At 55.9% G+C, this 22962-nt stretch overlaps 3 protein-coding genes across 5 annotated transcripts in view; 2 read left to right on the plus strand and 1 right to left on the minus strand.

The window, feature by feature from the left end:
• Positions 1–9728, plus strand: part of MYBPC2 (myosin binding protein C2) — a 23789-nt gene extending 14061 nt beyond the window's left edge. For 2 of the 3 annotated variants that reach the window (XM_045892004.3, XM_045892005.3), the window contains exons 16-28: positions 290–429; positions 1479–1638; positions 1720–1824; positions 2276–2464; positions 2884–3018; positions 4501–4668; positions 4843–4931; positions 5023–5218; positions 5445–5584; positions 6326–6485; positions 6655–6791; positions 8138–8324; positions 9605–9728. In XM_045892004.3, the coding sequence (XP_045747960.1) occupies positions 290–429; positions 1479–1638; positions 1720–1824; positions 2276–2464; positions 2884–3018; positions 4501–4668; positions 4843–4931; positions 5023–5218; positions 5445–5584; positions 6326–6485; positions 6655–6791; positions 8138–8324; positions 9605–9615 (1817 nt within the window). In that variant the 3' untranslated portion in view covers positions 9616–9728. The remainder of the gene's footprint in view (positions 1–289; positions 430–1478; positions 1639–1719; positions 1825–2275; positions 2465–2883; positions 3019–4500; positions 4669–4842; positions 4932–5022; positions 5219–5444; positions 5585–6325; positions 6486–6654; positions 6792–8137; positions 8325–9604) is intronic. The other variant, XR_006793599.3, reaches the window with a different exon arrangement.
• Positions 9722–14708, minus strand: GARIN5A (golgi associated RAB2 interactor 5A). Its single transcript, XM_045892049.3, has 5 exons — positions 14483–14708; positions 14162–14280; positions 13684–13814; positions 11013–11277; positions 9722–10372 (listed from the first exon to the last, which is right to left on the minus strand). The coding sequence occupies exons 1-5, from the start codon at positions 14541–14543 to the stop codon at positions 10316–10318; spliced, it is 633 nt and encodes a 210-aa protein (XP_045748005.2). The 5' UTR covers positions 14544–14708; the 3' UTR covers positions 9722–10315.
• On the plus strand, positions 14704–21190 carry EMC10 (ER membrane protein complex subunit 10). The gene is given in 8 exon segments (XM_045892043.3): positions 14704–14947; positions 15912–15984; positions 16910–17019; positions 17884–17988; positions 18327–18508; positions 18680–18773; positions 20041–20109; positions 20111–21190. Coding segments are annotated over 8 exon segments (789 nt in total). The 5' UTR covers positions 14704–14833; the 3' UTR covers positions 20153–21190.
• Positions 21191–22962: the final 1772 nt, after the last annotated feature.

Genomic DNA, 22962 nt, shown 5'->3' on the forward strand with positions numbered 1-22962 from the left:
GGAGGGGGCTGGGGGCCAGGACTCCTAGATCTGAGGGAGGAGGGGCTGAGGGTCTGGACTCCTGAGTCTGAGGGAGGAGGGGCTGAGGGTCTGGACTCCTGGGTCTGAGGGAGGAGGGGGCTGAGGGTCTGGATTCCTGGGTCTGAGGGAAGAGGGGCTGGGGGCAGTACTCCAGGGTTTTTATGGCTGTTGGAGCCCAGCTCTTGGGGAACCCAGCTTGCCTTGGTGGGGATTGGGATGACCCAGCTGCCCACTACCAAGTTCCCTAGTATCTCTTCTCTGCCACTAGAACCACCAAAGATCCACCTGGACTGCTCAGGGAAGACCTCAGAGAATTCGATTGTGGTTGTGGCTGGAAACAAGTTGAGGCTTGATGTGTCCATCACCGGGGAGCCTCGTCCTGTTGCCACCTGGCTGAAGGGAGATGAGGTATGGTGGGGCTCCCCCCTGTGCCCTGACTTCTCTCTCTCAGCTCTGCTGGGCAACTTTAGGCAAGTGGCTTCCCCTCTCTGAGCTTCAGTTTCATTGTCTGTAAAATGAGAATGATGATCCTTCTTCATAGGGTTGTTTTGAAGACTGGAGATTATATTTATCTATCACATAGTACTGGACCTGCCACATGGTGGGTGCTCCATCCATCCATCCATTAATCCATTAATCAGTCAGTCAGCCACCCAATCCAGCTATCCACAACTCAACCATCCACCCATCTTTCCATTCATAAACTTAGTGATTACTTAGTTCATCCGGCCATCTTCTCATCCAGTAATTAATCCATCTGTCCATTTATCCATCAAACAATCCAGTTACCCATCCATCCATCCATCCAACAAATATTTTTATCTTATATGTTCCAGGCCCTGGACAGTTCAATTTTTCTTCCCTTCTCTGGTCTTCAGAGTCCTAGTCTGTAAAATGGATAGATTTGACTCAATCTTCATTCATTCCTTCAGTCAGCAAACACACCCCCTGAGGCTTCCTCTGTGCAGGGCTCTGTGTATAGCACTGAGGATACCAATATGAGGAGCCTTCACTGTTGGAGGGAGGTAGAGCGTGCCCAAGCAGTCACAGTCCAGGGTGACCAGGGCTGAGATAAAAGGGGGTACTGGAAACTATGAGACTTCAGGGGGTAGGGCCATCACTTTCAGCTGGGGGCTTCCAAGATGGCTTTCCAGAAAAGGCCACTTCTAGGTGAGTCCTAAAGGATGAGTAAGAGTAGAACAAATAGAGGAGCGGGTGAGGGCATTGCATGCCAAATCTTGGGGGATTTTAATTAAGGGTGGTGTTTGGAGGACAAGGAGGGCAGCAGGGAAGAATGGTGAGGCTGGATATAGATCCAACCGGTCCTCTTGCGCTAGGTCCAAGGCCTTGTGTTGTGTGGTGATGGGGAGCTGCTGGAGAATTTTGAGCAGTGGAGGGCGGAGGCAGGTCTGGGCTTGGGGAGAGATGGAGCAAGGCCATCCCGTGGCTGTGTCCAGGTGTTCACGGCCACTGAAGGCAGGATCCGCATCGAGAATCAGACAGACACCAGCAGCTTCTTGATCGAGGGTGCCGATCGAGCGGATGAGGGCCACTACACCATCAAGGTCACCAACCCCGTGGGCGAGGATGTGGCTTCCATCTTCGTGAGGGTTGTGGGTAAGCAGAGGGAGCTGAGGGAGAGCGAGGGGTGGTTCCCTGAGGACCTGAGGGACCCCCTGACCATCTTGCCTCCCACAGATGTCCCAGACCCCCCGGAGGCTGTGCGTGTCACCTCTGTTGGAGAGGATTGGGCCATTCTTGTCTGGGAGCCACCCAAGTATGACGGGGGGCAGCCAGTCACTGGTGAGTGCTCGTGTGCCAGAATCCCCATGACCTCTGACCTCTCTTACTCCCCCAGCTCCCCGCCACCCCAATGATCCCTTGGCCTCTAAGAGTTCTTAGCATCCTTGGTGATCTCCCTCTGAGATCTGTTTTCCATCTTTGATATCTTGCAATTCCTTTGGTCTTCCCTCCCATTCTTTGCTTCCCAACAACCTGGGCATCTTCACTTTGGTCAACAGCCTAGGGTTTTCTGTGATCCCTGACTCCTGATTCATGACTCATGACCGTTCCTGATCCCCAACCCCATGATTGGTGACTGCTGACTACTCCATGATCCTGAGACCAACCCAAGATTCATGGCCTCAGACCTCTCTGGGTCATGGCTTCTCACTGCTCCAACTGACTTGTGACCCTATAACCTCCCCATGAGCACTCATTTCTCTCTGTTGTGGCGGCGGGGGGGGGGCACCAGGTTACCTCCTGGAACGGAAGAAGAAGGGCTCTCAGCGCTGGATGAAGCTGAACTTTGAGGTCTTTACGGAGACGACCTATGAGTCCACCAAGATGATTGAGGGCATCCTCTATGAGATGCGGGTCTTTGCTGTCAATGCCATCGGCATTTCCCAGCCCAGCATGAAGACCAAGCCCTTCATGCCTATTGGTGATGCTCCTCTGCACCCTCCCCAAACCCCTGTCCACCTCCGACCCCTGCCCTGCCTGTTGCTGATCTCTGACCCTACACCTGGCCTTTGACCCTCCAGCCCTAACCAACCTCCTAACCTCTTACTGACCCAGCACATTAGTCACCAATCTCTATGATCCTAGACTCTGTGCTGTTGCCCAAATACCTCATGGGCCTCTGACCTACCAGGCTAACACTTTTCCCTGCTCCTGGAGACCTCACTGTCCCTTGACGTATCTTGTTTTAATGACTCATGATGACACGTCCTGGCTCACTGACCTCTGGCCCACCATATTTCTCCCTTTCCTGGTCGGTGACTCCAGCTCTGATCCCTGCCCCTCCCTGTGACCGCCAACCCCTCATTTACCTCCACTTCCCCTTTCCCTGGATTCTTACAGCGCCCACGAGTGAACCCTTGCACCTGACGGTGGAAGACGTGACAGACACCACCACCACTCTCAAGTGGAGGCCCCCAAATAGGATTGGGGCAGGCGGCATCGATGGGTACCTGGTGGAGTACTGCCTGGAGGGCTGTGAGTGGCCCCATCAGGCCTGGGGTGGGGGCGCGGTGGCTCACACAGAGCCCTGGTTGGGGGTATAATCCATGGGACTGCAAACAGGGCAGTGCAGGAGAGCTCTCTGATGGGGTGGGCTGCCCTGGTTCTGTGTCTATATTTTACTTGCATGAATCCCCGAATGGGGTGGCTCAAGCTGGGCCCCCATTGACCAGCTTGTCCTCTCTCCCTCCCTCTCTCCCTCCCATCCTCCTTCCTCTATACACATCTTCCATACAGTAATAGCTTTTCATCCATCCATCCATCCATCATTCCTGTATTTATCTACCACCTATATTCCTTTTTTCTCTCATCCATCCGTCCATCCATCCACCCACCCATCTGTCCGTCCTTCCTTCCTTCCTTCCTTCCTTCCTTCCTTCCTTCCTTCCTTCCCTCCCTCCTTCCTGCTTTCTTCCCATCCATTTGCCCACCATTGGTCATCCATCCAACCATCTGTAATCCATCAGAAAATCTTTTGGCTCAACCAACTATCCATCTATCCTGTAACATGTTTTCCATCCGTATATTTATCTCTTCATTACCATCTTTCTTCTCTCTTCCCTCCCTCCCTTCCACCCTCCTTTCCTTCTTTCCATTCATCCATTTCCCTATATAAACATCTAACCATCTGTCTGCTGTCTCTCCATCTTTCTGTGTATCCATCCATCCATCCATCCATCCATCCATATTTCCACACATCCAACTCTCTATCCTCCACCGAACAAACATGTATTGAGCACTGGACTCCATGCCAGACCCAGTGCCATGGCTATGGGTATACCTGCAACATGGTCATCTCATTGGGAAGACAGGTGTGATCATCTCAACACTGTATCCCAGGCCTTAAAGTCAGACAGACGTGGGTTCCCATCCTGCCCCTACACTTTCTAACAGTTTCTTCATCTAAAAATGGGCGAAGACAGTTGCCTCCTTGACAGGGTACAGTGATAACTGCATTTGGTAATGCATGTAAATGATGGATGGTTGGACTCTCGTCAGCTTCTTCCCTCTTTCTCTTTCCAGTGCTCTTTACCCCATTCTTGCCCTTGCCCTTGCCCATCCCTCCCCAGTCTGTGCCAGGCCACTGTGATATTTCACTCTTGTTAGAGTTCACCCCGGTGGTTGTTGGTCTGACCCACATTGGTTCACCAACCTATGGCAATAAACCCAAGATGGAAACCAAGGAGGCAGGAAATCCAGAAGCTGTCTCTAACCACCACCCCCGATTCCCTACTCCTCTGAACCTTGATTTCCCCATCTCTAAAATGGGGGATAACATAGGACAGAGGCAGAAATTAATGAACTAACTAACACGTGTGCCACCCTTCCAACCTGGTCCTAATAAGTGCTTAATAAATGTCAGCTGCTGCTGTCCATTGCGGTGGTCCCAAGGCACGGGGAGGGACAACCCTCTGAGGGGCTCCTAGAAAAGTTCCCAGCGTTGCTTCTCTTTTGTAGCCGAGGACTGGGTCCCTGCTAACACGGAGCCCATAGAGCGCTGTGGCTTCACTGTCAAGAATCTCCCCACCGGAGCAAAAATCTTGTTTCGGGTGGTGGCGGTCAACATCGCTGGGCGCAGCAAGCCCGTCTCCCTGTTCCAGGCGGTCACCATCCGGGAGATCGTGCGTAAGTGACTCTGAGCCCGCTGTCCTAAAGACCAAGTTGCTGTCACCTGGTCTGCCCTTGCCATGCCATCATTAGGCCCACCCGCGAGAACGTCATTGCCACTGTCTCTCTGTCCCTCCCTCGAGTGCCCCCCAGCCCAGCACTGAGTCCCGGTTCCTATGTCTGTGCCCTCAGAGCAACCCAAGATCCGGCTCCCGCGTCACCTCCGCCAGACTTACGTCCGCAAAGTGGGGGAACACCTCAACCTCGTCATCCCCTTCCAGGTGCGCCGAGCTGGGGTCGGGCTCAGAGGGTCAGGGCCAGGGCGAGACCCGGGCTGACCTCTCTGCTCCTCTTCCCTCCGCCCCCGCCCAGGGAAAGCCCCGGCCCCAGGTGGTGTGGACGAAGGGCGGGGCGCCGGTGGACCCCAACCGCGTGCACCTGCGCACCGGCGACTTCGACACCGTGTTCTTCGTGCGCCAGGCGGCGCGCTCGGACTCAGGGGAATACGAGCTGACCGTGCAGATCGAGAACATGAAGGACACTGCCACCATCCGCATCCGGGTCGTGGGTGCGCGGCCAGCTGGGGCAGGGGGGAGGCACTGCGGCCCAGGAACCGGGAAGCGAAGAGACTGGGATGGAAAAGAGGGTGCGAGGTGGGGATGGCGCCAAAAGGCGAGGAAGTGGGAGTGGGGAAAAGCCTAAGCGATATCAGAATCCGGGGGCCAGGTGAGGGGGGCAGAGATGGGGAGAGGAGGCGAGGGGCGGACGTCTGACAACCCCCACCCCCATTCCAGAAAAGGCAGGACCAGCAGAGAACGTGATGGTGAAGGAGGTGTGGGGCACTAACGCGCTGGTGGAGTGGCAGCCTCCCAGAGATAATGGGAACAGTGAGATCACAGGGTATCTTGTCCAGAAAGCCGACAAGAAAACCATGGTGAGACCCCAGAAGGGCCCGGGGTGGGGTCGGCCAGATGGTCAGAGTAGACGCCATTGTTTCCGGCTCACAGCCGGGAAAGGGAAACCGAGGCTTGGAGAGATTGGGAGCATGGGCTGGGGCTGGGAGGGAAGCTTTTTGGCTGAAATACGGTGCATGATGCGTTTTCTTTTCTTTTTTTTTTTAACTAAGGTAAAATTCACATAAAATTAAGCATTAATGTTTTTAAAGCTTTTAGTCCATTCCCACTGTTGTGTCACCAGCACATCTAGTTCCAAGACATTTTCATCCCCCCGAAAGGAAACCTCGTACCCATTAAGCATTCACCCCCACCCCAACCCCAGGACCACTAATCTGCTTCCTCTTTTTATGGATTTACCTACTCTGGACATTTCATATAAATGGGATCATCCAGTATGTGGCCTCTTGTGCCTGGCTTCCTTCACTCAGCATAAAGTTTTCTGGGTCCACCCACATTGCAGTGTGGATCAGTGCTCATTCCTTTCCGTGGCTGAGTGATGGTCTGTGGTTTGGATGTACCACGTTTTACTTCTCCATTGATCTGCTTGGGGTGTTCCCACCTTTTGGGCCATTGTGAACAGTGCTCCTGTGAACGGCAGGTTGTCTTAGTGGACTCATACTTTGGTGTGCTTTGCTCATGCCCCGGTCCTTCTTGTGTCTGTGTCCCTGTGTCCAACTCTCCCGGCCCCTCCCTGCCTCCCCCCCCCCCGCCCCCCCCAGGAGTGGTTCACTGTCTATGAACACAGCCGGCACACCTCCTGTACTGTGCCTGACCTCATCGTGGGCAACGAATACTATTTCCGCATTTTCAGCGAGAACATCTGTGGGCTCAGTGACTCACCTGGCATCTCCAAGAACACAGCCCGGATCCTCAAGACAGGTAGTGCCACCCCACTCCCTGGGGTCCGGTCTCCTCTCTCTGCTGGGGTTCTACCTTGACTCCTCCCCCCACCCCCAGACTCAAAGCTGATGGCACCTGGTGAGAGAGGAGAGGCAGTCAGGGGCCAGTCCAGATTGGTCACCTGACAGGTGCATCTTGCTTTCGCCAGGTATCACCTTCAGGCCGCGTGAGTACAAGGAGCATGACTTCCGAACACCTCCCAAGTTCCTTACGCCTCTCCCAGACCGGGTGGTCGTGGCTGGTTACACTGCAGCCCTCAACTGTGCAGTCAGAGGCCACCCAAAGGTGCCGTGTGTGCGCGTGCATGTGTGCACGTGACCCTAGAGGGAAATCTTCACCCAGATGCAGCCACACCACCTCTTCCCCCTCTGACTTCTCTCTCTTCTGTTCATGGGATTTACTCACTTTTAACCCACTTCCTGTCTCTCGCCCCTTCGATCAGAGCCCGAGCCTCAGATCATTACACTCTGGCTTCCCTCGGAAACAGAAAACTTTGGCGGGAGTTGGGAGGATGTCTGAACCTCCGGGGCTCCCCGCATCTTCTGCTCCGTCCAGTTTCCCGACCGCTGTTGGGAATGTGGACACTTGCAGCCTTGAGCTCCAGTGGCTCACCGGGACCAGGGCTGGCAAACGAGGGCTCGTGGGCCAAATCTGCTTGCCACCAGTTTCTCTAAATAAGCACGTTATTGGGACGCGGCTCTGCATGCTTTAGTACTGCCTGAGGCCACAGAGACCACAGAGCCTGCACGGCCTGAAATACTGACTACCTGGCCCTTTACAGATGAAGTTTGCCGACTTCCGGTCTAACTCCAAGTTCTCAGCTTCACCCCCCTAGGCACACCGCGGATTCATGAGTTCACCTCCTCCATCTCCATCTACTCACTTTATTCACGAATGTACTCATTTATTCATTCCGCTTATTTACTCACCTACCAATCCATTCATTTACTCGGCTCATTTATTCACTCCGTTTGCTTATTTACATCACTCACTCTCGCAGTCTGTTTATTCTTTCAACACACATTTTCAGAGGCTGTGTGTGCTGGTGAATTGGACAGGAAGTTCCTGGATGTTGGGGGAGACCAACGTGAATCCGAAGTCATGCAAATGACTATAAAACCATGAAGGGTGGGATGCAGGTCAGAGCTCGGAGGGTAGTTGGGAACATACAGTGGGCATTCCTGCTGCAGCCTAGCGGCCCGAAATGACGTGTGAACAGAGATCTGAAAGATAAGCCGGTGCTGATTAGGGGAAAAGAGGAGGGAAGAGCAGTATTGGAAGAGGGAACAGCCAAGGTCCTGAGGTGGGAGCCTGTTGGGTCTGTTTGAAGAAGAGTGAGGAGGCCCGTATGGATGGAGCAGAGGGAGGGAGCGATAGGATGGGGTGAAGGCGGAAGAGTAATGGGGCCAAATCACGTAGGGTTCTGTGGGCCAAAAAAAGAGAGTGAGCTCTTCCTCTCACAAAGAGGAGACTGAGGGTCAGAGAGGAGAAATGACGAGTTCAGGGTCACCCAGTCAAAATTAGGGGGGAGCACAGCCAAGAATTGAATCCAGATCTGCCTTCCAAAGCCCACTTTGCCATCATCCAGGAAACTTCCCTAAGCTGGCCTCTTCTCCCACTCTGCTCAACAGCCAAAGGTGGTCTGGATGAAGAACCATGTGGAAATCCGCGAAGATCCCAGATTCCTGATGACCAACTACCAGGGAGTCCTGACGCTCAACATCCGCCGCCCATCCCCCTTTGACGCGGGGACTTACTCCTGTAGGGCTGTCAATGAGCTGGGGGAGGCACTGGCCGAGTGCAAGCTGGAGGTCCGAGGTGAGCCCCTGGCTGCCCCTCACTCCTGCTCTCACATAGTTACCCAGAGCGCAAAGCTGAGTCAGACCGGGGCCCCTAGGCGTGTAATGAGGAAGCCAGATTCAGACCCCAACAAGAACGATGCAGGGTGACATGTGCACAGGGCATTGTAGGGGTGGGGCTGGGGGAGCACCTGATCCAGCTGGGGCAGTCGTCTGAGGAAGTTTTCCAAAAGGAGTTGAAGGACAGATAAGAAGTGAATGAGATCGAGAAGAGCTAGCAGATGATCACCAAGGCTCTGGTGGGCCTGGCCTATGTGGGGAGATGGGCGGGCGCCCAGAAAAATGCCTCTCCTCCCCAAGCTCTGTCCCTCCTCTCTACCCTTCAGCCCCAGCCCTGATCACCACTTCCTCTGGAATTCTTGCTGGCCTCCTCCCTGGCCTCCCTGCCTCTCATGTCTCCCTCCATCCCACCCCCCCACAGGGCCCTAGGGGGCTCTCTATCCAGCGCTGACTTGCCCTTCCCTTGCCCGTGGCCTTCCCCAGGCTCCCCAGCAGCCCTGGAGCCCCTCTGCCTGGTGTCCATGGTCCTGAACCTTCTCCCACATGCCCTGCTCTGGGGGGCCATTTTCCTCAACACTGTTCCAGCCACACCAAGCTGTTGGCAGTTGGACAAACTGGCCGTGCTTTCTCTTGTCCCTGGGACTTTGCACATGTTGTTCCCTCTACCTGGAATGCTTTTCCTCACCTCCTCTGCTGCAGCCCATCAAACTGCCAGTCAAGGCTCACTGGAGAGGCTGCTACCCAATTCCCTCAGATGTGACTGATGCTAATATGGGCTTCCAGTGTCCCTCCCCAGTTGTGACTCCCCCTGGCCCTGATGACCACCCAGAAGACAGAAGTGGCCGTAGACCCTTAACAAGCGAGACCACCCCCTAAGCCTTACTGGCTGTCATTCTGAACACTGCTCTTCCAGGCTGACTCAATTTCTAATGTTTTGCTATCCCCTTTATTAGTTACTGAATCAGCTTAGAAATATCCCTACTTTGGGATTCCAGTGACAGCCTGTCACCAGCAGCTGCTTAGAAATCCCTGATGAGAACATCCCAGTTTGGGGTTCAAAGCTACAGGAATCACAGACTCCATGACAGTGGTTTGACTGCCCCACGGAGATGTGAAGGATCAATGTGCTCCCCCTGATAGCCGTGTGAATCTAGCTGGCAAAGGAGCCTGGGGCTGGGGCACAGAGACTTGGGAAGCCCAGCCCACCTCATCCACTCTTTTCTCATTTCCCCCCCCCAGTGCCACAGTAAGACTGTCTTCCACCTGCCAAGATACTGGCTGCTGGGTCCTAACCTAGACCTCCCTGAACACTGTTTCCCTTTCCAGAGTTACTACTGAGAAGATAATAGTCTTGTCTACAACCTGTGTGTGTCTGTCTGTCCTTCTTGAATTTGTAGCTCGGCCTCCTCCTTCCCACAGGGGCTTAGTCACCTGGGGGTGGGTGATGGGGACAGCAAATTGGAATGGCAACCATGATAAGGCAGCCCTGATGAAACAGACCACGTTGAGGCCTCCATCTTGGAATAGCTACTTTAGGGACGCTACCATGTTGCCATGGCAATTACAAGTCACAGGTGAACCACGACCTTGTGGAGGCAGCCCTCTGGGACTAGCTGCTATGAGCGGGAAGGAGGCAGGCTAGCTTCAGTGGCAACTACGATGAGTTAAAGAGGAACCAAAGCCCAGATGGGGAAGACTACTCTGGTGAGGTAGCCATGATGGAATGGTGGGCACTAGGTCTCATGGTGGCCCGGGGAGCCCCACACGATGAACTGAACACCATACTGAGGCAATGTTGAATTAGTGATGTTGACAAAAGTGCTCATGACCTGCTTGTTCTTAAGTTCTTAAGTGGCCGATCTTTATTAATTTTAATAATTCATCTTTCTGGCCCTGAGGTAGGGTACTTTGATCTCTGGTCCTTTTGTGACCTTACGGATATTGGAGGAATCAGAGTCCCCAGAGTTCAGAGGTCTGTGGGTCAAGTCTGGCTTCCATGGCTTGAAGCTGAGTATAAGAAAGAGTGTCTCAGAGGCCTTGACCTGCAGATGTATTGGCAGTTTTGGGATGGGTGGGTGGGTGGGGTGACTTTGTACTTACCTGGAAGGTGGGGAGAGTGGGGTGTCTCCAGAGGAAGAGGTTTCAATGCCCCACCTTCAAAGATTGGTGCTCCTCCCCTCCCCAAGGCCTTCTAGGGAATGGGTCATCTGGTCTGACCCACCCTAGCCCTTCAAGGCCCAGGTGTCCCCTCCCCATATTCCACCGAAGTAGGTCAAGGGGAGAGAGGCTGGGGGATAGGGGTGCCCAATAGGGAACTATATAGCCACCTTGGCTAGTGTACCCAAGGCCCTGCAGACCCTGCCTTGAGATCTTGCTGTGTCTACACAGAGATTTCATACCCTTTCAGGACTCAGGAGTCGGTCCTTCCTAGGTGCCGGGCGCTCTGAACACAGGAATCCAGGCCCCCAGCCCTCCCTCATACTCAGGAGTCTAGGTCCCCAGCCCTACCTCCGGGTAGTCCAAATTCCCGGCGGCTTCCTTCCCCCCTCCCCCACGCCCCCACCTCCGCCACCCCCCCACCCCGGAGTCCAGCCCCAGCCCCGCCCCCTCCCCGCCCCACCTCCTCCTTGGCAGCCCCCCCCCCCACCTCCTCTCGCTCTATCGGATCTTCGTCCTCGTCGTCCTCGCCATCCTCCACCGTCGAGTACTCCTGCGTGAAAGGCACGGCTCCCTCGGCCGAATGGAAGCGCAGGCGGTACAGCAGCCGCACCCACTGGCCGAACTCGCGGTCTCGGGTCTCGGCCGGGGCCCGCAGCTGCAGGTAGAAGGCGCGGCCGGTGCGGAACTTGACCTTGAGTTGCCAGCGGCTTTCGTCGTGGACGAAGAGCTGGACGAACTGCAAGGGGAACAGCCTGGGAGGGCGGAAGGGGCAGCCTCAGGTTCTGACGCTCCCTGGCTCGGCACGGTGATTTCCCGCCTAGGCGGCGGCCTCGGCCTTCGCCACTCTGTTCCCACGCGGCCGCCAGAGGGCGCCGGCCAACACCCAAGTTCACGTCCCTCCCGTGGCCCCGAGTAAAAGCGAAGTCCGCAGCACCTTCACCACCAGACCCTGCAGGATCTGCCTCCTCTGTTTACCTCTCTGCTCACTCTCTCACTCACTCAGCCCCGGCAACACCGGCCTCGTTGCTGTTCCATAAACCTACCAGGCGAGCTCCAACCTCAGGACCACTGCACAGGCTGGGAAATCTTCGTCCAGCCAGCCCCGTGGCTTGGCCCTTCATCTTGTGTCTTTCTCAAGAAGCGCCTTCTCTGGGAGAAGGTCTGTTTACAACCCGTGGCTTACTTGCAACCATGTCCACCCTTGCAGACCTCCCCACTCCCTCTACCCCATCTGATATGTCTCCACAGACCTTACCCCATTGGACAAGTTGTCATTTATTCTGTCTGCCTTCCCAGAGGGGTTGTTTGAAGACAGAGATTTTGGTCCCATTTTGTTCGCCGCTGTTCCCCGAGTACCCAGAGCTCACACATGGCAGGTGCTCAATGGATGCTTGTTGAGAGGGTGGATAATTTGGCCCAGGTCACACAACAGGGATTTGAACCCAAGTCTTATCCACGTTCTTACCCACAACACGGGGCAGCCATATACCACCCTCTGGCCCAGCAATACTACCTCTAGGAATTGATCTTACAGACACTCTCACGCCTGTACCCATGGATGCCCTCTGCCTACCACACTGGCTATAATCTCAAGACACCAGGCACAACACTATTGTCAGTTAGATAGGTGGCTCCATCTGTTATGACATTCCCCAAATGGCAGAATAACAGTTGATGTTTACAAAGCGCTGACCCCGTGCCAGGGGCTGTTCTAAGCACTTCACAACATTTACTCAGTTTAGCCCCTGACAGCCCTAGAAGGTGGGCTCTCCTCTTATCCCCATGTTCCAGATGGGGAAACCGAGGCACAGATAGGTAGGGAACTTGGCTAAAGCCAGTGAAGAAGAGGTGAAGCCAGGATTTGAACCCAGGCAGGATGGTAACAGCACCAGATGCAAGCTTGGGGTCCAAGCTCGTGTATGTCCAAAAAAGGATGTGGTGGTTGTACTTATGTTGATATGAAGTGAATGTTGATATAGTGCTGAGGAGGGAATAAGCAGAGTGGAAAAGTAGCATGCACCTGCAGCTGGTTTTAAAGGAAGGGCGAACACCCACAATATGCTTATCCCAACTGGCCCAGGCTAGCTCCAAGCTGCAAAGCAGGTTAGAAGTGAGGAACTAGGGGCTGAGTGAGTCTTGATGCTTTATTTGCAGAGCAAGCTCAGTGTTTTTACCTTGACGGTATGTTTATTTGGGGGACAGTGTTGAAGGAGATTATGGGGGTTCCAAGCACCCCTTGGCACTGTCCTTAGTCTCCCTCCCACTGAAGGTCATGACTCAGTGAGCAGTGAGGTCAATTGGTGGGATAGATTAGCACTGAAAGGAAAAGGAGCAGTGTAGAAGAGAAAATGCCCCGGTGCACCGTAAGGCGTCAGCATACTGCTTTGTGGAATGTTCTAAACTTCTACAGGGGCAATACATAAAGGCTGTAAGTAGCCTTCATTTAGTTAGGTCAGAATCAGATTCTGCCATCAAGTGGGTTGCAAAAGAACTTTTTAGATTTCAGAACTGCAGACAAAGAACTGTGGGCCCCTTTGAGTGTGTGTGTGTGTGTGTGTGTGAGATGTGAGTCTTGCTCAGTGGGGAGCCTGCTTCTCCCTCTCCCTCTCCCTCTGCCATTCCCCCTGCTTATGCTCTCTGGCTCTATCTTTCTGTCAAATAATAAATAAAATCTTAAAAAAAAAAAAAAAGAATCATGAGATCAGTAAGGATGAGGTACCTGAGATTCCAATCCCAACCCAACCCCTGAACCACTGTGGGTCTCTGGGTAATTGGCTCCCCTCTCTGAGCCTCGGTTTATCTCTTCAAAGGATGGGGCTAAGGGGCCCCACCATGTGAGTATGTCGGAGATGAGGTTACCTGCATGGCCTACAGGGTGCCGGGTATGCGGCAAGTACTGCATACATGCTTATTCTTCTGATCCTTGCCAGGGCGAGGCTGAGGACTGTCCCTCTCATGTCCATCTATCTCTGATTTCTAGCCCCCATGGATTGCCCTCCCCTTGTTCCCCTGGGTGTACAGCAGCCCAGTGGGCTGGCCGCCATCCAAGACTCCTGGCCCTGGGAGTCATCTGTGTGAGAGGAGGTGCTGCAGGGAGGGGGCCCAGGATGCCCAGAGCTGGGGATGGAGGAGGTCTAGGCTGGAATGGGGGCAGTCACCCAAAGAGCTGCAGGTGTCCGTTATCCTTGGCAGGGCCGGCCAGCAGCAACAGGTCAGGGAGTTCCAGGGCTGGGCTGGAGGCTGCCACCCCCATGGTGACCTTGTTGGCGACTTCTCCTACCCGGGTCACCTGGGGCCAGGGGTGAGAGGTTAGAAGGCAGACAGATGGAAGGCAGGATTGGTGGGATTAAGGGTCATGAGCCAAGTGTATTAAACACCAAGTCCGGGGTCAGATATCCTGGGGTCAGAGGTCAAGAGTTATCCGGGTGTGAAGTCAGGGAAAATGAACCAAGGAAATCAGAGGCGAGGGTTCACAGAGAAGCTAAAGGTCTAGAAGCATGGGGGTGGGGGTTGACCCAGAATCCCAGGAGATGAACTTTATAGGAGAATGGTCAGAAGTCGGCAGAGCAGGGGTTCCCCAAGTCAGGACAGGGCTCAAGCCCAGGCTCGGTATCAGGGGGTTCTGGGGCTCCACACCTGCACAAAGTTGCTCTCAAAGATGGGGAAGTCTCGCAGCTGGTCGAACTCGCCGCTCAGGAGGTGGCGTTGGAGCCGTCCGGGCCGGCCCGTGGGATAGGCTGGAACCAGGGGGCATTCTAGAGAGGCGAAGTTCGAGGGGTCAAGTCCAGGAGACTGGGCCGGGGGCCCCCAGCTGGTAGGGCCCAGGGAAGTCCCACTCTGAGGGTAGGGGAATCTGGGCTATCAGTCTTCGTATCGTCGGCCCCATCCCTCACCTGGTGCAGCGCCACCAGGCCCGGCTCCGCCTCTCGCCTGCCGTCCCACCCGGTCCCTCCTCACCTGTTCCACTGGGGGCCAGCTTAGCCTCGTGCCCCCGCATCATCGCAACGCCCCGCCCCATGGGGAGAGCAGAGGGAGGTGCCGGCGGAGAAAACCGGTGGGTGGGGCCGCGGGCTCTATCACGTCACAACTCGGCAGACCCGCTTTAACGTCACCGAAGAGACGCCCGTTGTTGTGACGTCATCATAGGGGCGGTGCCCAGAGACCTCGATGAAACTGTAGCCACCCGGCTGACGTCATACCCCTGGGGGCGCTAGTGCGCATGCGCAAAGAACTGGCGCAGGCGCATGGGCGTGCCGCTCCATAGCGCCCGGCTCACTCCCTCCCCTGGCCTGATGGGAAGGGGTTAAAATGGCGGCCGCCGGCGCTGTAGCTACTCGGCTGCTCCTGCTCTTGCTCATGGCGGCAGCAGCTCCCAGCCGGGCCCGGGGCAGTGGCTGCCGGTCCGGGGCCGCTCTGCGGGGGGTGAGTACTCATTGGCTCTGCACGGGGGGTGGGGCTGACGGAAATCCTGGGTCTCGGGTGTTTAGGTTGGGTAAGGTGGGAATGAGGCATTGCAGGGCCAAGAGGAAGAAGAGGTGAAAGTGAGTATAGTTAGGAAGGCTTTAGCGCGTGAATATGCATGAGGGGGCGGGGCTTGGATCGGATATTGGTCCCTGGGCTTTCGGTGCTGTAAGAACGAGGATGCGCCGAAGGAGGTTGGGGCAAGAACATCGTGTTAACGTTGAAACGCTAGGGATCCGCAGTCGTTAAATATGCATGAGGAGGTGTGGCCCGGGTGGAACCTTGGCGAATCAGACGTAGGGGCGGCTAAAACGAAAGGGCAGAGAGGCTCTCGAGTTATTGGATAAAGTCCTGCCTCCTGAATATGCATAAGGAGGGCGGGATCTTGAGTTGGAGGATTAAAATCTGGGCACCGGGTTGCGCAGGTGTGAGGGTTGCGTAGGTGCCAGGGCGTGGTTGGAGGACGCAGAGGTAGGAGAAATTTGAATTTGGAGAAATGGCCGGCGTGGAGCCTTGTATGTACTTGATAAGGGGCGGAACTCGGGCGGCAGCGTCGCTATTGTGGCTGTTAAGGTGAAAACGAGGCCACTTGTATATTAGGTTGGGAAGGAAGCTCAGGTATCCTTTAACCCACGAATGTTTACGATGCCAGCCGTGAAGACAGTTGCCTTGGAACTGGAGATGGTTGCCTTGGAAACAAAGTTACGCTTCTTTGCAGGCTTTGGTTTTCTGGGGACCGTCCAGATCATGAATTTTCATGAAATGGCCGGTTCCTGGTGGAATCATGGTGGACAAGTGTCAGTGTTTGGATATGAATGTGAAAGTAAGGTTCCTCCTTCAGCCTGCGTGTGCCCTGGGGTCCGTGGGTCCTGCCCTGCTGAGGGCTCTGATGGTCCTCACCTGGGGACCTCTCTCTCACCTGCAGGCGGGAGCAGAAGGTCGAGAGGGTGAGGGCTGTGGCACCGTGGGGCTGCTGCTGGAGCACTCATTCGAGATCGGTGAGTCCAGCAACGTCCTTGTCTGGGCACTTTCCTGGTGCCCCGTGAAGTCAAGAACTTGGGTCTGGGTGCTACCCAGTGTGAGACATGCCATCCATTTACTAAAAGTTTTGCCCCTCAGTGTGTTTGCATTATTCTGGGGAGGTTGGGGCAGGGAGGACATGAGAGAGAAGGAACCCTACCTTTGAATACTCCCTTTATCTGTAAGACAAATCCTAGTTTCAGAAAGGCAGTGCAGCAGTAATAAACTCAGAGCAGACTTCTTAGACTAGTCACCCTGTGCCCTGCACTAGGGGCTAGACGCTCTGCGTGTATTCACTCATTTGCCCTTGCTGCAGTCATGCAACTTAGTAGGTATTAGAGATAGCCCCATTTTCCAGAAGGGGAAACTGAGGCTCAGAGGGGCACCACACAAGGTCCTTCTGTCAGTGAATGGTAGAGCCCGGATCTGCTGTACAGCCCAGCTTAAATAACTACGATTCAGGTGTTCAGATTTCTAGAGCACAGAGGTCAGTATGGCCCAGAGGTCCAAGCCCCCAAACTCTGGGGCACTTCTTAGAAACGCTGAAGCTGGGACCCTCCACAGACCTCCTGACTCAGACCCTGGCCTCTGCCAGGAAAGCCCCACTGGTTCTGACATGGCCCAGTGGCTGGAAGCCCCTGTATTTTGCAGTTGGGAGAACTGAGGCTTAGAGAGATTAGGTGACTGTCCCTGGGTCACCTGGCAAGGCAGAGGCAGGGCTTAGGAGCTGTGGTGTCTAGACATCTGCCGTGGGCTGCCCTGTGAGATAGGAGGGCAGGACATGGTGGGGGGTGGGTGTCCCCACTTTGCAAGTGGGAAAATGGGGGCTCGGGAGGGGGAAGCAACCTGGTCATTGCAAGGGGTTCAGTGATGGGGTGGCTGCTGAGCCCTGATTCCCCACAGATGACAGTGCCTACTTTCGGAAGCGGGGCTCATTGCTCTGGAACCAGCAGGACGGCAGTTTGTCCCTGTCGCAGCGACAGCTCAATGAGGAGGAGCGGGGCCGGCTCCGGGTGAGGAGGGGACCCGGGGCTTGGCTGGGGTGTGGGGGGACCTGTGTCTTGGAGCATGCCATGCCATATCGTTAGCTCGTCTCACCCTTCCAGGTTCAGCCAAGATGCTTTACAGTCAGTTAGGAGGAGATTTGCTGGGGAGGAGAAAGAGATCCCTGTAAAGGCCACAGTTAAACAAAAGAAGGTTATTTCTACCATAGTGTGCTTCGTGGCTTCCTCAAGGCCAGGCTCCTCCCTGGCCTGGCCTGGTCCTCCCTAGGGATGGTGCACGGAGATGCAGCAGGCCAGAGGAAGAGAAAAAGGAGGCGCAGAGAGAGAAGCCATCTTTTGGGGACGGCCCACCAAAGCTGCTACAGTCTACTTGCACTCTCTCCCTTTAGCCAGATGTAGTTGCCAGGGAGGCTGGGGATGCAGGTTTCATCGTGGGCAGGCACGTGCCCATGGGCGCCCTCCCTGTGGGAGGTGGTCCACCCCAGCCAGCCTTGCTGTGTGCTTCCCATGTGGTTCTTTGTCACAGCTGCCTCTCAAGAGAATTTGTCACTCCTGTGACTGGGGAGTCTAGGTATGGGGTGGGCCCAGGTGCAACTGGATCCAGGTTTGAGGAAAGTGTCCTTGGGACTCACTGCATCCCTGGGCTGGGCTCTACTCCCCTTAAGGTGGCTTCTCCCCCAGGTGGAGCACCCAGTGGCTCCTGGCCTCACTCACCAGCAGGGCCACCCACTGGGAAAAGTTCTGGGCTAGGGGTTAGGGGGATGGTGGTGGGGTGAGACGGGGGAAGGGTCCCCTGGGCCCAGTGGCAGTCCAGGCCTGGCTGGCGGGGGCCGCTCATTGTCCTTCTCACTGCCACCCTCCTCTGCCCTGCAGGATGTGGCAGCCCTGAACGGCTTGTACCGTGTCCGGGTCCCTCAGCGCCCTGGGGCCCCTGATGGCCCAGAAGCTGGCGGTTATGTCTCCTCTTTTGTCCCTGCGGTGAGTCAGTGACGGGGACCTTCCTTGTGCCTCCCACCTGCCCCGGCCTGGCTTCCACCATTTGTGCCCCAACATTTATGGACAGGGAGGACTCAGACCTGGCCTTGCCCGCAAGGGTCCCCTGGGCTGGAGGGGGACAGTCCACGTGGTGGGCCCTTCGATGGGACATCACAGGACCTCATGGGGAGGCTTTTGCACTTGGACTTGTGCCCGAAGGAGGGGGAACCCATGAAGGGCTTTGAAAGATCCTTCTGGGCCCTGTGAGAGGGGTTGGAGACTTTGGGGTCTTGACGTGGGCGAGGTCTGCGTGGCAGCCCTGATCCCCCTGCCCTCCCCAGTGCTCCCTGGTGGAGTCGCACCTCTCGGACCAGCTGACTCTGCACGTGGACGTGGCTGGCAACGTGGTGGGCGTGTCAGTGGTGACGCATCCTGGGGGCTGCAGGGGACACGAAGTGGAAGACGTGGACCTGGAACTGTTCAACACCTCTGTGCAGCTGCAGCCGCCGGCCACTGCCCCGGGGTGAGGGTGGGCAGGGTGCGGGCGCTCTGGGGTGAGGGCGCGCGGGGTGCGGGTACAGGGCAGGGGCGTGGGCAGTCCAGTCTCTGTCTCAGCCGTCCTTCTGCTGGCTTTGCCGTGTCCTCGTTGGCTGCCCCAGCCCCTTACCCTCTCTCCTTCTCCGCCCACCCCTAGTCCTGAGACCGCAGCCTTCATTGAGCGCCTGGAGATGGAGCAGGCCCAGAAGGCCAAGAACCCCCAGGAACAGAAGTCCTTTTTCGCCAAATATGTGAGTGGAGCTCTGCCTGCCCCTGCTCCCTTCCCTCCTGAGTCGCCCTCTGCCCTTCTCTCCCCTGTGGCCCTCGGCCTGTTCCTCTTCCTCCAGGCCTCCTGTGCGTGGGGCTTGCTTGTCGCCTCCGGGCCCATCCCCTGGCACCTGGGTTGAGCCCAAGGCCTGGGCGGAGTGGGTGAGGACTATGGGCCATGCGCATGCCTCCGCCTGGGTCTGTTCATGGCAGGGGTCGCAGGGCATCCAGGCTCAGCAAACGGCCGGCCCAGAGCCAGGTGGCGGGGTGAGACGGGAAGGGTCCCCTGGGCCCGGTGGCAGCCCAGGCCTGCCTCAGGCTGGGGGCAGGTGCAGTACAGGCAGTGTTGGTCTTGAACAGAGGCCTGTCTGGAGGAAGGGCAGTGAGGAGGGCGGTGGTCAGGGGAGGGATGGGCAGTACTGGGGGGGGCTGGGACGAGGCCTGAGCTGGGCCAGTACCGTGAGGCTGAAGAAGGGAAGGAGACAGAGATTTAAATGGAACGGGGAGCTTTGGAAAGGAGAGGCTGGGTGGGGTCCTCCAGCCGGGCCTGGGATGCTGGTGGCTTTGAGAAGGGGCGGTTAGGGGAGGTAGGGCTGGTGCTCGGGAGGCTGGCTGGAGCTGGAAAGGGGCGGGCCTGTGCTGCTGGCCTGGGGCTGGTGGGGGGTTGCTGGGGGCACTGGGGCAGAAGGCTGGTCCACCCAAGGCAAGGGAAGGAGACAGCGGAGGCCGCTGTGGGTGGGAGGATGCCAAGCCCTACTGCCCTGAGTGTGGTGCCTGTGGGGCCTCCGTTGGCTTGCCAGTAGCTCCTGACAGCTGCACTGTGGGGAAACGGAGGTCCAGAGAGGCCAAGAACCCACTGCCCCAGATCTGCCCTCCCCAATGGCCACAGGACCCCACTGCCACCCCTGGCCCTGACCTGTGCCCCCTCCCTCCTCAGTGGCACCTCATCCTCGGGGGGGCTGTGTTGCTCACAGCCCTGCGTCCTGCCACCCCGGGGCCCACGCCGCCGCCGCAGGAGGCCTGAGTGAGGACTGAGCCCCCTCCCGCCTCCACCTTCCCTGTACCCCACCAGCCCTTCCCCAACCTGTAGTGATGTAGGGGACCTGGGCCCCCTTCCCTCACGTGGCCTCCCCTCACGCCGGCTCCCCTACCTTCCCGCCCTGGGGGAATGTGGCTCATACTCACTTCTCTTCTTTCTGTCTCTCTCTTTGTTTGTCTGTCCATCGTCCCATCCTCCCACCTGGCCCACAGTGGATGTACATCATTCCTGTCGTCCTGTTCCTCATGATGTCAGGAGCTCCAGACGCCGGGGGCCAGGGAGGGGGGTGGCGGCGGGGGTGGTGGTGGGGGCAGTGGCCGCTGAGGGGCCAGGGCATCGGTGCCTGGTCCTCTTTCGTCCAGGCAACTCCCTTCCTGCCAGAATGCTCCTGTCCTTGATCATCCCAAGAAGGATTTGCTAGCTCCTCCCAGCTCCATCCCATGAGGGTAGAAGGACTCCTCCCCAGGAGTCCTTTCCCTCTGGGCGGACGGGTGGCCAGATTCTGGTGCACCCTGCCTTCCCCTGTGGTCCCTCCGTGGCCCCAAAGACTTCCTCTTGCCCACAGCATGGAGCTCGAGCTCCTGGTCCAGCTCTGACCTTGTGTTTGTCCCCCTTTCCCCTGAGCCTCGTAGTTTGGGAACATGCCGAGTTCTCTCCAGCCTCTGTGCCTTTGTTCGTGGTCTTCTTGCCCTGCCTGTCCCTGGCTAGGCTAGAGGGTCCCTCTACCTTGTCTGACACTGGATTGGGCCACGCACTTCCCACCTGTCTGCCCTTGAGGGGCCTGGCACAGAGCAGGTGTGGGCTGGCCATGGGCGCCCCCTGGGCCCCATTCCTCCCAGCAGCGCTGCCTTGGGACACCTCTCCGGCCTTTATCTGCCCATGGCTCTGAGCAGGAGTTTAGGTGTCCTGCCCCATCAGGATGCCAGGCCTCCCATAGGCTTTGGGGCATGAAGAAATGATTTTTAAAGTAAAGACAGAACAAACAAATATTTAGTAGAGTCGAGGGCCGGATGATGTAAATAGAATCCCTTCCCCTGCCTGGAATGTCTTCCCTGGGATAGGCCACCAGGAGAGGACTGCTGGCCTTTCTTATTTATCACCACCTCCCCTTTGTCTATTTAAAAATATCGACGATATATTGAGATACATCAGGGTTTTGAAAAGGTGCGACTTCCAGCAACCAAAGGCACCCGTTGATTTGGTTCCAGGGAAGTCCTGGTGTACAGGCTTGATTGAGTTCCGCCGCTCCGCTCTGTGTATTATTCAGAAGCACACAGAAATGGCCGGCACGGTCCCTGAAATGCCGTGTAACGCTCCGCAGTGTTGTATGGCAGTTTATTAAACCGTTCCCCAAATGTTCAACGTTTAGCTTCCTGCTGGATGTGGTTATAAATAGCACAACAGCGAGCGCTCTCCAGTCTCTCTTTGGTGAGTTTGAATTATTTCCTGGGGATGCATGACCAAAAGTGGAATTACGATGGCAGATTGGAAGCACTTTTCTGAAAAAGTGGTGCATTCGTGTGGCTCTGCTGTCAAAACAGCGTAAGAGGTGTGTGGTGGACAGTTGTTTCCCCCGCTTGCTCTCATGTGCTTCATTTCCCTCCTCGTGTCTGTACCAGCGCGGGCAGGTAGGGACACACGCTGTCCTCCTTTTTGTAACGCACAAGTAGCGAATCCCCTACACAGCCTTGCCCTTGCTTCTTTGCTCCTGCCCCGTATATTCTGGAGACTTCTCCTCGTGGGGGACTGGCCTCGTCTTTTGTGCCCCACCAGAGACATGCGCCCGGAGCTCATTCAACCTGGCCTCCACCTACGGATGTCACCCCTTTTCACAGATGCAGCTGTAACCAAGATGAAACCCCAGCGGCGGCCAAAGGAAGGTGGCGTTTGTAAACGTGACCCATGTTGCTAAGTTGCTCTCCATGGAGCAAACGCCAGTCCCCTTTCCCCCACGACCTCGCCAGCAGATGGCTCAAACCTCTCCGTGTTGTGAGGCTCTGCATCTGTCTCAAGAGGGAAGTGGAGCCCGGTAGCACCAATTGGGATTTTCTGGGAACCATTCTTGTCCTTTGCTCAAGGGCAGCACTTAACGATTTTGAATTCCTCTTGTGATTTGTCTGACTCCTCAAGCCACCCTGTCTGTTTTCTGGTCCCTCTGGATTCCTGTCCTGCTGTGGCCCTTCCTTTGGCCCTTCTCTTCCCTCAGACCTCGCTCCCAGGGGCCAGCCACTCCCCGCTGTACTGCAGCAAGTGGCCTGAGAGTCCCAGACAGTCCCACCGATTTGCAGTTCCGCGGTATTTTCTTCGACTGTGTTGTTGTGTTACACACAACATTGGGGGTTGTCGTTCAACCCATTTTGTGGCTTTAATACATAAAACAGTGTTCCAGGGGTGCTTTCCCGTCTGTGCTCCACGGGAATTGCCCCCATGGTGTTTCCTCGTGCTTTCTTGGACAAGGTTCAGACTCGGAGTTCCTAACCCTTCGTCTCACTGGCAGGTGCATTCCTGCCCCAGTCATTTGTCGGACCATTTTGTAATTTTTTAATGGATTGAGATTGAGCTCTTTACCTGATTACCTTCTTTTCCTCTAAGACTCTCTGAATCACTCTGGAGCCAGCAGGGTTAATCTGCGGTATATTCCAGTCACTGTCTGAGCTAGTTTGGGCTCCTTGGGGCTCTGTCCTCATTAAAATTTTCTAATTCTTGCCTCTCCCTGGAGAGCCCACTTACTATTTCATATTATTGACCAAGGTATCCAGGGATATAGCAAGGAACTCAAAAGATACCATAGGATCCAAAGCAAAGAGCCTTCCGCTCACCCCAGCCTGGCACCTGTTCCCCTCACCGGGGGCAGCCTGAGTTTCCAGTCTCCTGCTTGTTGCTCTGGAGATACTCTCTACATAAACAAGCAAACATCTGTGTAAATAGTTTTACAAAAATGTGTAGCTCTAGTTTTTTTTTTTTTTTTCAAGATTTTATTTATTTGAGAGAGAGAGCACAAGTATGGGGAGAGGGACGGGGAGAGGGAGAGGGAGAAGCAGACTCCCTGCTGAACAGGGAGCCCGATGAGGGGCTCGATCCCAGGACCCCGGGATTGTGACCTGCGCTGAAGGCAGACACTTAACTGAGCCACC

The sequence above is a fragment of the Mirounga angustirostris genome, unplaced genomic scaffold (genome assembly GCF_029215605.1).
Source record: "Mirounga angustirostris isolate CCGP_5_RB_7025 unplaced genomic scaffold, mMirAng1.0.hap1 SCAF_16, whole genome shotgun sequence".
In the NCBI taxonomy this organism is placed as follows: Eukaryota; Metazoa; Chordata; class Mammalia; order Carnivora; family Phocidae; genus Mirounga; species Mirounga angustirostris.

What these genes read in the sequence shown, in the direction of transcription:
- GARIN5A (XM_045892049.3), bottom strand. Translation starts at nt 14,543, where the DNA reads ATGGGGCGGGGCGTTGCGATGATGCGGGGGCACGAGGCTAAGCTGGCC. An exon ending in TTGAGAGCAACTTTGTGCAG is followed by an intron (nt 13,815 to 14,161) that starts GTGTGGAGCCCC and finishes CCCTGGCCCCAG; the next exon opens with GTGACCCGGGTAGGAGAAGT. An exon ending in GGACACCTGCAGCTCTTTGG is followed by an intron (nt 11,278 to 13,683) that starts GTGACTGCCCCC and finishes CCGCCCTCCCAG; the next exon opens with GCTGTTCCCCTTGCAGTTCG.